The sequence below is a fragment of the Halichoerus grypus genome, chromosome 12 (assembly GCF_964656455.1).
Source record: "Halichoerus grypus chromosome 12, mHalGry1.hap1.1, whole genome shotgun sequence".
In the NCBI taxonomy this organism is placed as follows: Eukaryota; Metazoa; Chordata; class Mammalia; order Carnivora; family Phocidae; genus Halichoerus; species Halichoerus grypus.
In genome coordinates this window covers 61113040-61127552 of record NC_135723.1, presented here as the reverse complement: position 1 = coordinate 61127552, position 14513 = coordinate 61113040, and the positions used below count along the sequence as shown (strand labels likewise).

The following is a 14513-nucleotide window of genomic DNA, read 5'->3' as shown; positions in this document are numbered from 1 at the left end:
AGTGGTCTCCTAGTTACAGGGGTACCAAGCTCCAGCCCTGCAAGCCTGCACGCAGCCTGCAGTCACCAGCCAGAGCGTGAAGGTCCAGCCTCTGTGCAGGGAGCCCCGGGGATGCTTGAACATCTTGTTCCCATGAGGAGCCGCGACTCCTGAAAGCAGCTTGATAAGGAGGACAGTGGTGGTTAGAAAGAGCGTAGGGGGACGTCACCACAGCGGACAGCACCATCTCTAAAGCTGTGGGGTTGCGGTTCCGCCGCCTCTAGCCATATGTGGCTGTTTAATTAAAAAAAAAATTTTAAGTGTGGTGAAATTCACATAACATAAATTTATCATCTTAACGACAGTTTTTAAGTACACAGTATAGTTTTGTTAAGTATATTCACATTGTTGTGCAACCAACCTCCAGAACTTTTTTGGCTTGCAAAGCTGAAACTCTGTCCCCGTTAAACAACAATGCCCATTCCCCCTCCCCACCCCGGCCCCTGGCAACCACCTTTCTACTTTCTGTCTCTATGAATGTGACTACTGTAGCAGCCTCAAAGAAGTGAGATTATACAGTATTTGTTTTTGTGTGGTTGGCTTATTTCACTTAGTATAATGTTACCTCTTTAATTTTAAATTAATTAAAAATTCAGCTCCTCATGTGCACTAGCCATATTTGAAGTACTCAGTAGCCCCATCGGGCTAGTGGCCACTGTATTGGACAGCACAGACAAAGAACATTTCCATTATTGCAGAAATTTCTCCTGGACAGGGCTCATCTAAAGGAAGCCGGGCGGCTCATACAGAGATGTGGCTGAAGGCGGGGGCTGGGAGAAGGAATTTTTCTTACCATTCCAACTGGTGAATAATCTGACTCCTTTTCTCCACCACAGAAACAATACTGGCTACCTGATGTTTTAATAATTGCCACTCACATCCTTCTCCCAGCCTCCAGTCTTCCCGCAGCATAGAACGTGAAAAATAATCCAGTTTGAGAAAATATACAGTACAGGTTACAGATAAATGTACTTTAAAATATTCTTAGCAAGTACATCTTAGGAAATGTCTGTCAGTTTAACCATCTACGGGAGTTGAATTGGAGTGTTTCATGAATGAGGACTATTAGTTTATCGCTAACTTGGCAAGAATCCTAATTGGTATTTATCACAAAGAAGCCTTATTCAGTAGACCTACCCTTTAAGCTGTTGCTTTTAAAGATTTTTGCATGAGACCCACAGTAAGAGAGATGTTGTATCTCAACTCAGTACGTGCACACACTTACACGTGTATGTGTATATACCCGAACTTAAAGGTTCTTGTAACAACACTTACCCTTATTAAGTGTGCTGCCTGTATTCCTTTATTAAAAAAATGCTTGCCTATTCAAAAAAACCCGCTGATCCTATCCACTGAAATGATTTCGTAACCCTCAAAAGGGCCACAACATGCAGTTTGGAAAACACGGTTTTAAATCCACCTAGGTTCCATTTCAGGCCTGGAGTGTAATGCTGCTCCCCACCCGCTCCTCAGGTCCCCATGACTCAGAAAATGGCTTACGAATTGCATCTCAAAACAAGCAAGTTTTTGTTTTGGGTTTTTTTCTTTTAAGATTTTATTTATTTGAGAGAGAGCCAGAGAGCACAAGAGAGAGCACAAGCAATGGGAGGGAGGGTGAGAAGCAGTCTCCCCACTGAGCTGGGGCCCAGGACCCCGGGATCATGACCTTAGCTGAAGGCAGACGCTTAAATGACTGAGCCACCCAGGTGCCCCAAACAAGCAAGTTTTTTAAAAAGCCATCGATCATAGCTTTATTTCTGAGTGAGTTCTGTCTACTCATTTTAATGCTGGTTTAAGTAGAGAGTATTATGATAGAAAATCCGTTATCAAATGGTCATACTGTGTTTTCCAAAGCCAAATATAAACAGTGAACACTTTTTCATGCAGTAAGTTTCTATATTAGCATGTGCGATTGGGAGTTCATTGAATTTTAGCTTACTTTTCTTTGTGGAGGAGGATATCGCATCATAATACTGTATCAGGTTACTGAGGGAAAGGGAGGAAAAAGATCTTAGTTTCTGGTGTCATGCATGAACAATTTAATAATTTATAAAAATCTTGTAAACAAAGATTTCAAAATGCATGTTTTATACAGTATATAGATGTGTCAACTTGTCAGGCTTCTTTTTTCTTTTGTAGTGTAACTATCTGATATGGTAACTAGTATTTTGACAGATAATAGGAACAAAATGGAGTTTCCCTGAATCACTTTCAGAAGCATTGCATCTTGGGGTCAGCAGAGAATTGACTTCCTGAAGGGCCTATTTTTTTTTTTCCCCCGCCTTAATAGAGGAGATAGCGCTGTTAGAGGCCTGCCCACCCTTTGTGTGCATAATAGTAATGAAAATTACTCCTTTAGCAACACTGAAGTAGGCAGGCTGTAGAAAAAAGTAGAAGAAAGTATCAGAGAATAACTGTAATAATGCTGAATAAAAAATTTCATCCTTGGGGGGGTGAGGGATGGACAAAATGACTGAAGGTGGCCAAAAGGCGCAAACTTCCACTTACAAAATAAATAAGTCTTGGGGGATGTCAGGCACTGAATGGTGACTATAGTTAATAGTACTATATTGCATATTTGAAACTTGCTAACGGAGTAGATCTTAAAAGTTCTCATCACAAGCAAAATCATTCTATAACTATGTGTGGTGATGGATGTTAACTAGACATACTGTGATCATTCTGCAATGTATCCAAATACTGAATCAATGTATCCAAATACTGAATCATTATGCACCTGAAGCTAATATAATATATGTCAATTAGAGCTCAATAGCAAGTGTCATCCTAACTATAACTCATAAGAATTGGTCAGTTTTGAAACTTTAGATGTATGAGGACATAGAAGTAGAGCCAAAGCGTTTTCTTTAAAATAAAATTCCAGGGGCCTGGCTGGCTCAGTTGGTTGAGTGTCTGACTCTTGATTTCAGGTCAGGTCATGATCTCAGGGTCCTGGGTCCTGCCCCTCGTTGGGCTTCGCTCTCAGCAGGGAGTCTGCTTGAGGATTCTCTCTCTCCTTCTCCCTCTGCCCCTCCCTATCTCTCTCTCTCTCTCTCTCTCTGTCAAATAAAGAAATAAATCTTTAAAAAAAATAAAATTCCCGGGGCACCTGGGTGGCTCAGTCGGTTAAGCGTCTGCCTTCGGCTCAGGTCATAATGTCGAGATCCTGGGATCGAGCCCCGCGTCGGGCTCCCTGATCAGCGGAGAGCCTGCTTCTCTCTCTCCCTCTGCTGCTCCTCCTGCTTGTGCTCTCTATCTGTCTCTCTTTGTGTCAAATAAATAATCTTTAAAAAAAAAATAAAATTCCCAAATTGGTGCTATCCACTACATTTATTTGAAAAAAATCATTTTTGTGTTTATGTAAGTATAAATACTTGTAGGGAAATTGGAAATCAAAGGAAAATATGAAAAAATTAGAATTCAGTGGTCAGGCTACCACTGTTAATATTTTGGGCACATTTCCTTGTAGTCTTTTCTATGTGTATTTTTACATAATTAAAGTAATTCATTTTGGATCTTCCTTCCCAGCCATTTCTCCATGCCATTAAAAATTCTCTGCAAATGTTTTTAATGGTTTTATAGCATTGGTGTAGCATGAATTTTTAAGCTATTACTCTGATGCTGGACGATTAAGTTTCAGTTTTCCATCTGTATAAATACCACTGTGATAAACATTTTTGTGCATGAAACTTGTCCATGTTCCTGATCTTTTCTTAGGGTAGATACATAGAAATACAATTACTTGTTGACCCCTTCATTTACATCTAATGAGCTGTCTCTTCTCTCTCAAAGCCACCTTCTTTGAAAAGTTGTCTCTGTGCACCGGCTCCAGTCCCTACCTAATACTTGACTTAAAAGCCTTCAGTGGGGTTAGACCTCCATGTCTATCACGGGATAGACGCTACAGCCCTTGCGGTGGTCTGCAAGGCTTAACGTGGACCGGCCTGTCTACCTGCTTCTCCAGCCTCTTCCCCATTCTCTCTGGCCTCAGCTGCATTGGCTTTTTGATTTATTGGCTGCTTGCCCTTCCTCCAGCCACAGGACCTTCAAAGCTGCTTATCGTACCTCTGAAACAGTCTCCCTCCCCTGGCCATTTCTTCTTTGTGCAGGAGGAGGTGAGATGTCCACTTAGAGGAGGTAGGTGGAGGTTTGGCGAGAAGTGAAGGTCTCAAAAGTTCATTTAGGAGGTAAAGAGTGGAATCGACTGGAGAGGTACCCCGAAGATTTGCAGGCAGCGATGGGGAACATGCTCATGGTGTATTCAGAGTTAGGAATATGAGACTCACATCAAGAGAGATGGAATTGGCATCCAGGGCTATGATTACCTTTAGCTTTTGGAGAAAAGAGCTTACTTAAACTCAGTCCACCTGGTGAGTTAGTAGCTACTTCCTAACATTTGTTTTCAGTCTTCTGGAAGTGTATTACCTCCTCTTTGCTAATTCAGTTTTATAGATGGTAGCATATTTTGTCATTAGAATATGTGGAGGGCTTCACAAAGAAACACTTTGGGGATCATTGGAAGGCTTCATATGAAAATCTTCATTTCCGGGCTTATTGGGAAGTTGTAATACTGCTCTGTCCAATAGCATTCCTACTACCTATGTGTGGCTATTTAAATTTAAGCTAGTTACAGTTTATAATAATAATTTAGTTCCTTAATTGTACTAACTATACTTTAATAGCTGCATGAGGCTAATGGCCACCATATTGGTCAGTGGAGATCAAACATTTCCATCAAGATAGAAAGTTCTTTGGGACAGCACTGATCTAGAGAGTAGAAAAGGATCCAAGTCATCTCTGAGGCTAGTCAGTGTCTAGAATGGTGATCCAGGAAAAATAAAGGGACAATTATCCTTGGCTAGTTTGCTACTGGTTATGTTACACAGTTTGCTAGTTCATTTAGCATTAAAAAAAATAGACATTAAAATTCTGCTCCCTTCTGGTATTCCCAGTCTTTCTCAAGATGCAATGGAAAAGCCAGCCTCCCTGGGCCCACATATCCCTGGGCTTCTATTGCCTACATCCAGATCATGATCACGTGATTCATATGACTTGCTAACCAGGCAGATGTCCTGGCTGAAGAATAGAATAGGTGCTAGTCAAAAACCCTGCGACTTTTATTTATTTTCTATAGATATATCTCATAAATGCAAGACCAGTGGATTGCTACTATTTTTAAGGGCCAAGTAAAGTAAGGTTCTGCTCATAGATGAGACACCAGCACTTTTGAAATGACCCAATGATGGAGAAGGAAGGGAAGTCCTATCACACATGGGAGGCAGACAGACACAGGTGAATGTACCCTTTCTCCACCTTATTGTCTGGATTTTCACTTTATCTGGCTCAGCCAGCAATTCTTCCCACCCTGAAATTCTAGGAACTCGCTATTAATGCATTTTATCTTATAATTATTCTAGGTTTTTCTTACACATGCAGAGTCTTGGTTGATCACTTCCTACCCCTCAAGTCTGAAGATAATGGCGTTTTTGTGGAAATAGGAAAGGATAATGGGAGAAGGAACTGGAGTTTCTTGAGCTTCCTGCCTTTTCTTTCTCACAAAGGCGGGGGGAGATTTTTCTGAGCTGAGAGGGGGAGTGATTTTCAGAGCTCTGGGCTCCCCCGCTTCTCAGGACCCTGGGAGGGGCCCGCCCTGCACAATGTGTGTGTGCCGGGGCAGACTAACATGAAGCAGGCTGGATGCAGACATAGCAATAGGGCCCCTCAAAAAAATGGTTCCAAACTCAGAATGATAACTGCTCCAGTTATGAATGAGATGTTTTGGTTTTGGTTGCCTGCCCTGTAAAAATGTTGAGATGCTGCTCTGTTTGAACAGTCTAAACCCAAATAAAATATCTTATACTCATGTAGCCTCCACAGTTTGCAAAATCTGTTCTCAAGCATCATGTCATCTGATACTGATGATAAACTTACGGGCTGGGGCCAAACATTTGCCGAAGAGAAAACCTAGGCCCAGAGAGGTGAAGTGACTTGCTCAAGGTCACACAGTAGTAGGTGGTGAGGGTGAGTTTTGAACCCCAGTGGCTTTGCTGAGAATGTTGCTTTCCTTCTCATTCATATTTTGGAATCGTAAAATAAAACACACCTAAGTCGGATAACTGATGACACAAAAATGATAGTTGGTTTAATAGATAATGTTTGTTGAGTGCCCATAATAGGGGGTTGGGAAAGGGGCTGCTGTAGTTGGGTGGTCTGGGCCCTGCCCTCAGGGATCTTTATTTGAAACATTTGAAGCAGTACATTTACAAGAAACAAATGCACATCATCCTAGAACAAACTGGATGCTTTAGTGCATATGGATGCTGAGAAAATGGCAGATTCCTTTATAGAAGGCGTCCTGAAAGAAAGGGATTTTGAATCAGATCCTGAAGGATATGCACAGACTAAGGGCAGGGCATTCTACCCGGGTACAGAGGCATGGTTGGCTTCAGTTTTAAGAAAGAAGAAAAGAGCACTTGTTTATTATTTTTTGAAAAGCTACCTTGCAGAAGACCTTGTGTATAGCTGGGTTTACAGTGGTGTACAAAAGAGACATGGTCCTCTCCCCTTCATATAACTTAGACTTTGGGGGGAAAGACCAAGTATTGATTGTTGGTAATAAAATCATCACACAAATATTTCAGATTGGGATTTGCTATTAAGGAAAAAGGTGGGATTCTATGAGAGCATACAGTATGGTGACGTAAATTCGACTGATGTTTGAGCTGGTACGCGAGGGTGGGTTAACTAGGAAAAATGGTTTTGGTATAGGGAACAGAGAGAGGAGTGCTCAGAGAGAGGAGTGAAGCATGTGCAAAGGCCCTGTGAGGATCAGAGGGGCTGGAAAAAGGCCTGGGTGCTGCAGTTGAGAGTGTGGAATGGTAAGTGGCAGGAGGTGAGGTTGGGGAGGAGGCATGAGCTTGATCAGATTTTGGTCTTTATTTTAAGAACCATGGGAAACCTCTGAAGGATTTTAAGCAGAGTGACAAGACTAACATGATCAAATCTTTCTTTTAAAAAGATCGCTTTGGCTGCCATGTGCCAGTGTTTTGGAGGGAGAATAATAGTGATTATGCAGTAACCCCTTAAGAGACTACCATGGGGATCCAGGCTAGACATGGCGGCTTGGTGCAGAGTGGTGGTAGCGGAGATGGGGAGAAGTGGCGAGTTTCCAAAGGGATTTAGAAGATCAAGTCTACAGGTGGAATTTGGTGGTATGCTAGGTAACAGAGAAGCAGATGATAAAGATAGTTTTTGAGTTCTGGATGTTTGGGGGAGAAGATGAAATCAGCTTTGGGTATCAGGAAGGCATTTGGATCTATGGGTTCAGAGCTCCAGGAGAGAACTGAGCTGGGATTGACTGTGTAGGTCACAGCCACATGAGTGACCAATGGGCATGGATGAGCTTTCCCAGAGAGAAAGGAGCGTGAAATGAGGAAAGAGGAGTAAAGCAGTGAGGAAGCTCAGTGGCCAGGTCGAAGAGAACGAGCCAGCCCAGGAGCACTGAAGAGGTTGGAGGAAAACCAAGAGATCCCCGAGCGTCATGTCATTGAGGTAGAGCAAAAATATATAAAATAGGGGGAGTATCTTTCACTTTCTCTCTAGACCCATTTCCCCATCACTACCCCCAAATCCATTAGGTGGAAGCCACACAACTCTAGATCCGAGACACTTGCATGGGACACTGTTACAAGTGTATTTATTTATTTTTCTATTACTGTGACAGATTGCAGTCTGTTTGTGTTTTCTGCCGGGAACAATAACCTCCTTTCTTTTCTCTTACGTCATTGAGCTTTTGGCTGCCCCTGACTGCAGTTTGTGGCAAATCTGAGCTCGTTTACTCCCATGGAGTACTAAACACTATCTGGTCTCGGTGGCTCTGTAATTCAACTCCGGACACCCAGCTTCACGTGCCAGCTGGCATCTCTTTTTTTTTTTTTTTTTAAAGACTTTATTTATTTATTTGACAGAGAGAGAGAGAGCGACAGCAGGAACACAAGCAGGGGGAGTGGGAGAGGGAGAAGCAGGCTCCCTGCCGAGCAGGGAGCCCGATGCGGGGCTCGATCCCAGGACCCTGGGATCATGACCTGAGCCGAAGGCAGACGCTTAACGACTGAGCCCCCCAGGCGCCCCCCAGCTGGCGTCTCTTAATGCGCTAGCTGCACACAGTTCAATACGAAGACGATGTTCACTGGTGCAGTGTGTTTGAAGAACTCACTGTTGGAATGTCCCACGTCACAGCTGCTTCCAGGCCGCCCCTGGCATTCTCTCTCTCTTTGCAGGATGGCTGCCCCTCCTCCAAGTTACTGCTTCGTGGCCTTCCCACCGCGTGCTAAGGACGGGCTGGTGGTGTTTGGGAAAAACTCAGCTCGGCCCAGGGATGAAGTTCAGGAGGTCATGTATTTCTCAGCTGCTGATCATGAAGCCGAGAGCAAGGTTGAGGTAAGCCCCGTGTTACGGTCTCTCCTTGGTGCGCATTCCCTTCCTCCGGCGTGGCCCAGCGCACCTCTCCCTAAGTTGGCTCACCGGCCAGAACTGGCTTGTCGGTTCTGTTGATTCCTGAGCCCACGCAGGTTTGTTCGCAGCCTTAAAAACAGGATCACATGGGGAATAATACTACACTCATGGCTATAGCCCTTGTTTTATAATTAAGTAAAATGTTTACATGGTTCCAAAGTCAAATGTACAAAATAAGGTGTATTCATAGAAGTCTGGTATCCAGCTTTGTCTCATTTACTCTACTTACTTTTTCTCCTATAGATGTTCCATGTTTTCAAAGTTCTTTTGGTTTGTCCTTCCATTTAAAAAGTTACCTATGTATGTAATAAACTACACACACACACACACACACTCATTTATCCCATTTCCTTTTCTTAGATGAATGGTAGTGTGCCATGTACACTTTTGTCCACTTTGCTTTTTTCAACTTAAAACATATCTTAGAGATCACTCCATATGGTAATAGAGGTACTATTCTTCATTCCTCATTTAGAGCTACAGAGTGTTCCATTCTATGGATGTATCATGGTTTAATCAGTCCCATGTTGCTGGACATTTGGGTTGTTTTCCAGTCTTTTGTTGTTACGGATGTGTTGTTGTATTTTGAAGGGACTGATAGCCCGGTGTATCTGTCACAATATCTGGCCTTGGTTTATGTAATGTATCATGTTAAAAAATTATCCATCAATTCCTATTCTGAGTACTTACAAATCAGTTTTTGTCAATCCTTCTCTGGGATAGATACCTAAAATGGGATTGTTGGACCACAGAGTAAATAAGTGTGTAATTTTTTTGGATATTATCTTATTTCCTCACACAGGTGGTGTACTTTTGCATTTCTACTAACAATGGAACAATGCCTGTTTTTCCATATTCCCAGAGTGTACTGTCAAACTTTTGCGATGGCTATTTTATGTCGATTCTATAGTCTGCTATTTTACTAAATTCTTTCATTGGTTGTTCATCAGCTTTTATCATTGATCCTTTTGGGTTTTCCAGGTTTGTTGTTATCAACACGTGCAAACAGAGATAGTCTGATTGTTCTTACATCTCTGTTTTCTTGTCTGATTGGCCGATAGCTTGGATTCAGTGTTAATATTTAGTGGCGGTAGTGGTTATCTTTGTCTTGTTCCTGACCTGAGTGCGGCAGCCTCTAGTGATTCTCCAGTCACTCAGATATCGGCTTTAGGGCTGAGATTTATATAGTTTTATCATGTTAAAAGTATACATCAATTTTTATTTTCGTGGTTTAAAAAAAAAAACCCTCAAGAATAGGTGTTAAATTTTGTTAAAGGTTTTTTTTTTTTTTTTAGTGATATGGAGATAATCACTTAATTTTTTTTTCTTTCAATTTATCTGATAAATTGAACCATCTTTGCATTCATGGGATAAACTTCTTGGTTATGGTGTATTTATTTGTGTGTGTGTGTTTCAATGGTAGTTGTTTGTTAAAGGATGAAGAATATAGAGAAAAAAATTGGGGGCAGGTAAATTAACGAGCTCTTTCCACTGACATAAACCTCTACTCATTGGTGTTCTATGCTTTCTTTTTTTTTTTTTTTTTTTTAAAGATTTTATTTATTTATTTGAGAGAGAATGAGACAGAGAGAGAGAGCATGAGAGATGGGAGGATCAGAGGGAGAAGCAGACTCCCTGCTGAGCAGGGAGTCCGATGCGGGACTCGATCCCGGGACTCCAGGATCATGACCTGAGCCGAAGGCAGTCGCTTAACCAACTGAGCCACCCAGGCGCCCCGGTGTTCTATGCTTTCTGAGATAAACTGATTCTTTTCTGGTAATTGTGCTGAGTTTTAAAGGGGTATTCATCAATGTGTGTTTTATTTTCTTATCTGAATCTTTATCTGTTTCAGTCCTTTAAAGGCAACTAAGCAGCACCAAAGAGCCACAGAGCTCTGTGAGGAGCTGCTGACGTTAGGTGCATTGAGCAGAGGTGGTGACACAGCCAGGCAGCGCGGAGTGTGACTTGGCATATGGACTGTGTGCGGTTGGGGCAGTGACAGCCTGTCTCCCGTAGGACTTTCTCAGCACCACTCTCCTCTCATGTTGCACCACTAACTGGGTCCGAGCCCCTAAACTTCAGGACTTTTCTTTTGTAGAGGCAGAGAAGAGTGCTAGGTTCTCTGGTGACCATGCTAGGTTTTATTTTATTTATTTATTTATTTATTTATTTATTTATTTATTTATTTATTTTTTAATGTTGTAAGCAATGCCTAAATATACATGTTTTTAAGATTTTATTTATTTACTTGAGAGAGAGAGAGAAAGTGAGAGAGTGAGCACAAGCGGGGTGAGGGGCAGAGGGAGAAGCAAACTCCCCCCTGAGCAGGGAGCCCGCCACAGGACTCGATCCCACGACCCTGGGATCATGACCTGAGCCGAAGACAGACACTTAACCGACTGAGCCACCCAGGTGCTCGATCGTGCTGGTTTTTAAATGGGTATTCATTACTGTTTCAATGTCCATGTTGTTTGGGTTTGAATGTTTCTCTCTTCCCAGAACCGAGTGCACTGGGCGTAGGTGAAGTTTGCAGGTTTGAGTTATTTCGACTTTCCCTGTCTGTCTTCCCTTAATGTTGCTTTTTTTCAGAGTCATACCGACTGAAACAATACTTTGATTTTCATGTGGGCAGATTTAATTTCCCAAAGATAGCTGCAGCCAATCCCGTCCTACATGCACTTCTTACAGTGTGATGAACACTCCTCCGTGGAGAGGTGAGGGTTAGGCCCCCACCCCCCCGTGAATCTGGTGAGGGCTTGTGTTTGCTCTGACCAGTGTAGCCTGGAAGGAAATGATGCCATGTGACCTCCAGGGCCGGGTCCTAAAAGAATTCAGCACGGAGTCTCTCAGTCTCGGGATCTGACCCTAAGCATCCAGGCACTGTGCTGGAAGGAACCCAAACCAGCCCACATATGAAGAGCATAGGGAGGGGCCCACAGGGACAGGCACCGAAGTCCCTCAGCCAACAACCAGTGTCAGCCCATAGCCAACTGCCGGATGTGTGAGTGAATGTCCCTTCAGACAATTCCAGGCTTCAGACACTGTGGAGTGGAGACATGCCATCTCTGTGGCGTCCTGTCCAAACTCCTGAGCCCTCGAATTCATGAGCATAATACATGGCTGTTTTACACCACTAAATTTTGGGGTCCCTTGTTAGTAGCCATAGTGACCACAGCATCATACAAAAGCCATTTATAAATATGTCTGAAATAGATATTTTAGAAAAATGTGTTTTCTTTTGGGAGGGATAGGCTAAATAACTCAGCATTTTACTTTCACGGGTAGTCAGGGTAGAAAATAGACTAGGTTTCTTTCACTTGCTAACCCATGTTACATTATCACTCACCTACACTGGGGAGGTTCAATGATGTCCCCTGGCATAAATAAGTGCAGTTTGATTCCTACCGGAATTCGTTTCCAAGGCAACCTGACCTCCTTTCTGAGTTGCCTATACCTGTGTTTGGAGCTGCCTCTGTACATTTCCACATCCGTATTCTGCACGTAATAAAATAGCGTCACAGGTCAAACACCAGGTTCATTTTCCCCCTCTCGTTTGTTCATCTGCCTCTGTCAGCACCATTGTCTGCCACATAGTTTAATTTAGAAACCAGAGGGCAACTTTGACCCTCATTTTCCCACGCATCCCTGGATGCACGAGGACGGCTGCCACCAAGTCCTGTTGCTTACGCTCCCGAGTTCCTGTCTCCTCCCAGGGCCCCTGCTCGTTCAGAACCACCCCCATCTCCCTTCTGCTATCATCTGCTTATTGGTCGCTGGCTCTCTTTTTCGTAGATCCTTCAGCCTTCGGGGTCACCAGAATTTTCAGAGCACAACTCTGTCACTGCCTTGTTTAAAAACGGTTGTGTTTACAGGAGGAGAGTCCGGGCTGATTTGTATGCCATTCGGAACTCGTCCTGACTGGCACCGGGCTCCCTTTCCCTTTCTCTTTTTTAAAATTGATAGGCTTCTGGGCGCCTGGGTGGCTCAGTCGTTAAGCGTCTGCCTTCGGCTCAGGCCATAGTCCCAGGGTCCTGGGATCAAGCCCCGCATCGGGCTCCCTGCTCCGCGGGAAGCCTGCTTCTCCCTCTCCCACTGCCCCTGCTTGTGTTCCCTCTCTGGCTGTGTCTCTCTCTGTCAAATAAATAAATAAATAAAATCTTTAAAAAATTTTTTGACAGGCTTTTCTTTTTTAACACAGTTTTATGTTTACAAATGAGCAGAAAGTACAGAGAGTTCCCATATTAACCCTTCATCCTGAGGCCTCCCAGCTTTACCTATCATTAACATGTTGCGTTAGTGTGGTACATTTGTTATAATCCATGAGCCAGCATTGATACATTATTATTAACTAAAATCCATCGTTTACATAAGGGTTAGCTTTCTGTGTTGTATATTTTAATGGGTTTTCACAGATGTATATAATGACATGTATCCACCATTATAGCATCATACACAATACTTTCTCTGCCCTAAAAATCCTCTGTGCTCTGCCTATTCGTTTATCTCTTCCTAACCCCTGGGAACTCCTCATCTTTTCACTGTCTCTATAGTTTTTGCCTTTTCCAGAATATCATGTAGTTGGAATCCTATAGCGTGTAGCCTTTTCAGACTGGATTCTTTCACTTAGTAGTTATGTTTTCAGAGTTCATCCATATCTTTTCCGGGTTGGTAGTGCATTTCTTTTTAGTGCTGAAAAATATCCCACTGTCTGGATGAACCACAGTTTAGTTTTCCGTTCACCTATTAAAGGACATCTTGGTTGCTTCCAAGATTTGGCAATTATGAACAAAGTTGCTGTAAACATTTGTGTGCAGGTTTTTCGGTTTTTTGGTTTTTTTTTTTTTTGCTTTCTTTTTGGTTTGTTGTTTTGTTTTGTTTCTTAGCCCTGCTTCCCTCCTATGTGCAAGTCTTTGTATGGACATAGTTTTTAACTCATTTGGAATACTTTTAAAAAGTAAAGATGCTTTTTAATGTAATTTTACATTTTGAATAGGTAATGTATTCATGTGGTTCAAAGATTAAGTGATATTGAAAAGGTTTACTGTGAGCAGTCTTACTCCCCCTTATTGCTGTTCACTCTGATTCCCATCCCATATAACCCTTCTTATTAATTTTTTGCACATCCTTCTAGTGTTTTATGCAAATGCAAACAAATATGAATACTTAGCCTTATTTTCTCACTTTTTTCATGAAAGTAGCACATTATATATACTATTCTGAAACTTGATTTTTTAAATATAAAATTTCAAACTCACGAAAAAGGTCTACAATGTTTTTTTTGTTTAATAATAATTTCTAAAGATATTTTCTACATCTGTACACAGAGATTGTCCTTATTACTATTTTTTACAGATGCACAGTAGTCCATTGTGGAGCTATCCCATAATTTTTCAGTCTGTCCTCTGTTGGTAGACACTGGGACTGTTTGCTAGTCCAGAAAGTCAGCCCTGAAGAACCTTGAACATGAGTCATCCTGCACCCGTGCAAGTATAGTCTCTAGATACACTTCCAGATGCAGGATCGCTGGGTCATGGGGTAAAGTTTTTGTACTAATTGCCCTCCGTAGGGTTGTACAATTTCCTGCTACTTTTCTATCCTCATTCTTAGTTTTCCTCTCTCAGCTTGTACCATAGGTTCCAGCTACACTGAGCTGCTCATCATTTCTTGAATAAATAACACACTTGCATTTCTCTGTGCTTTTGTTCATTCTGTCCTTTGCTAAGAATGTCCTTCCTCTCCCCTCTTCTCATCTACTTGGTAGATACTTAGGCATCCTTCAAGGCCTAAATACCAATATCCCCACCTCCCTCTAGTCTGTCCTTCCCCTCCCTTTTTTTTTTTTTTAAGATCTATTCATTTATTTTAGAGAGAACGAGAGCATAAGGGGAGAGGCAGAGGGAGAGAATCTTCAAGCAGACTCTCTGCTGAATGTGGAGCCCGACTTGGGGCTCTATCTCATG

General features: G+C 42.4%; 1 protein-coding gene across 1 annotated transcript in view; it reads left to right on the top strand.

Annotated features, from left to right (window-relative positions):
• The window catches only part of SCRN1 (secernin 1), a 59139-nt gene that overhangs the window by 14674 nt on the left and 29952 nt on the right, over positions 1-14513 (top strand). The window contains exon 2 of the mRNA XM_036074480.2: positions 8319-8478. Within this exon, the coding sequence (XP_035930373.1) occupies positions 8320-8478 (159 nt within the window). The 5' untranslated portion in view covers position 8319. The remainder of the gene's footprint in view (positions 1-8318; positions 8479-14513) is intronic.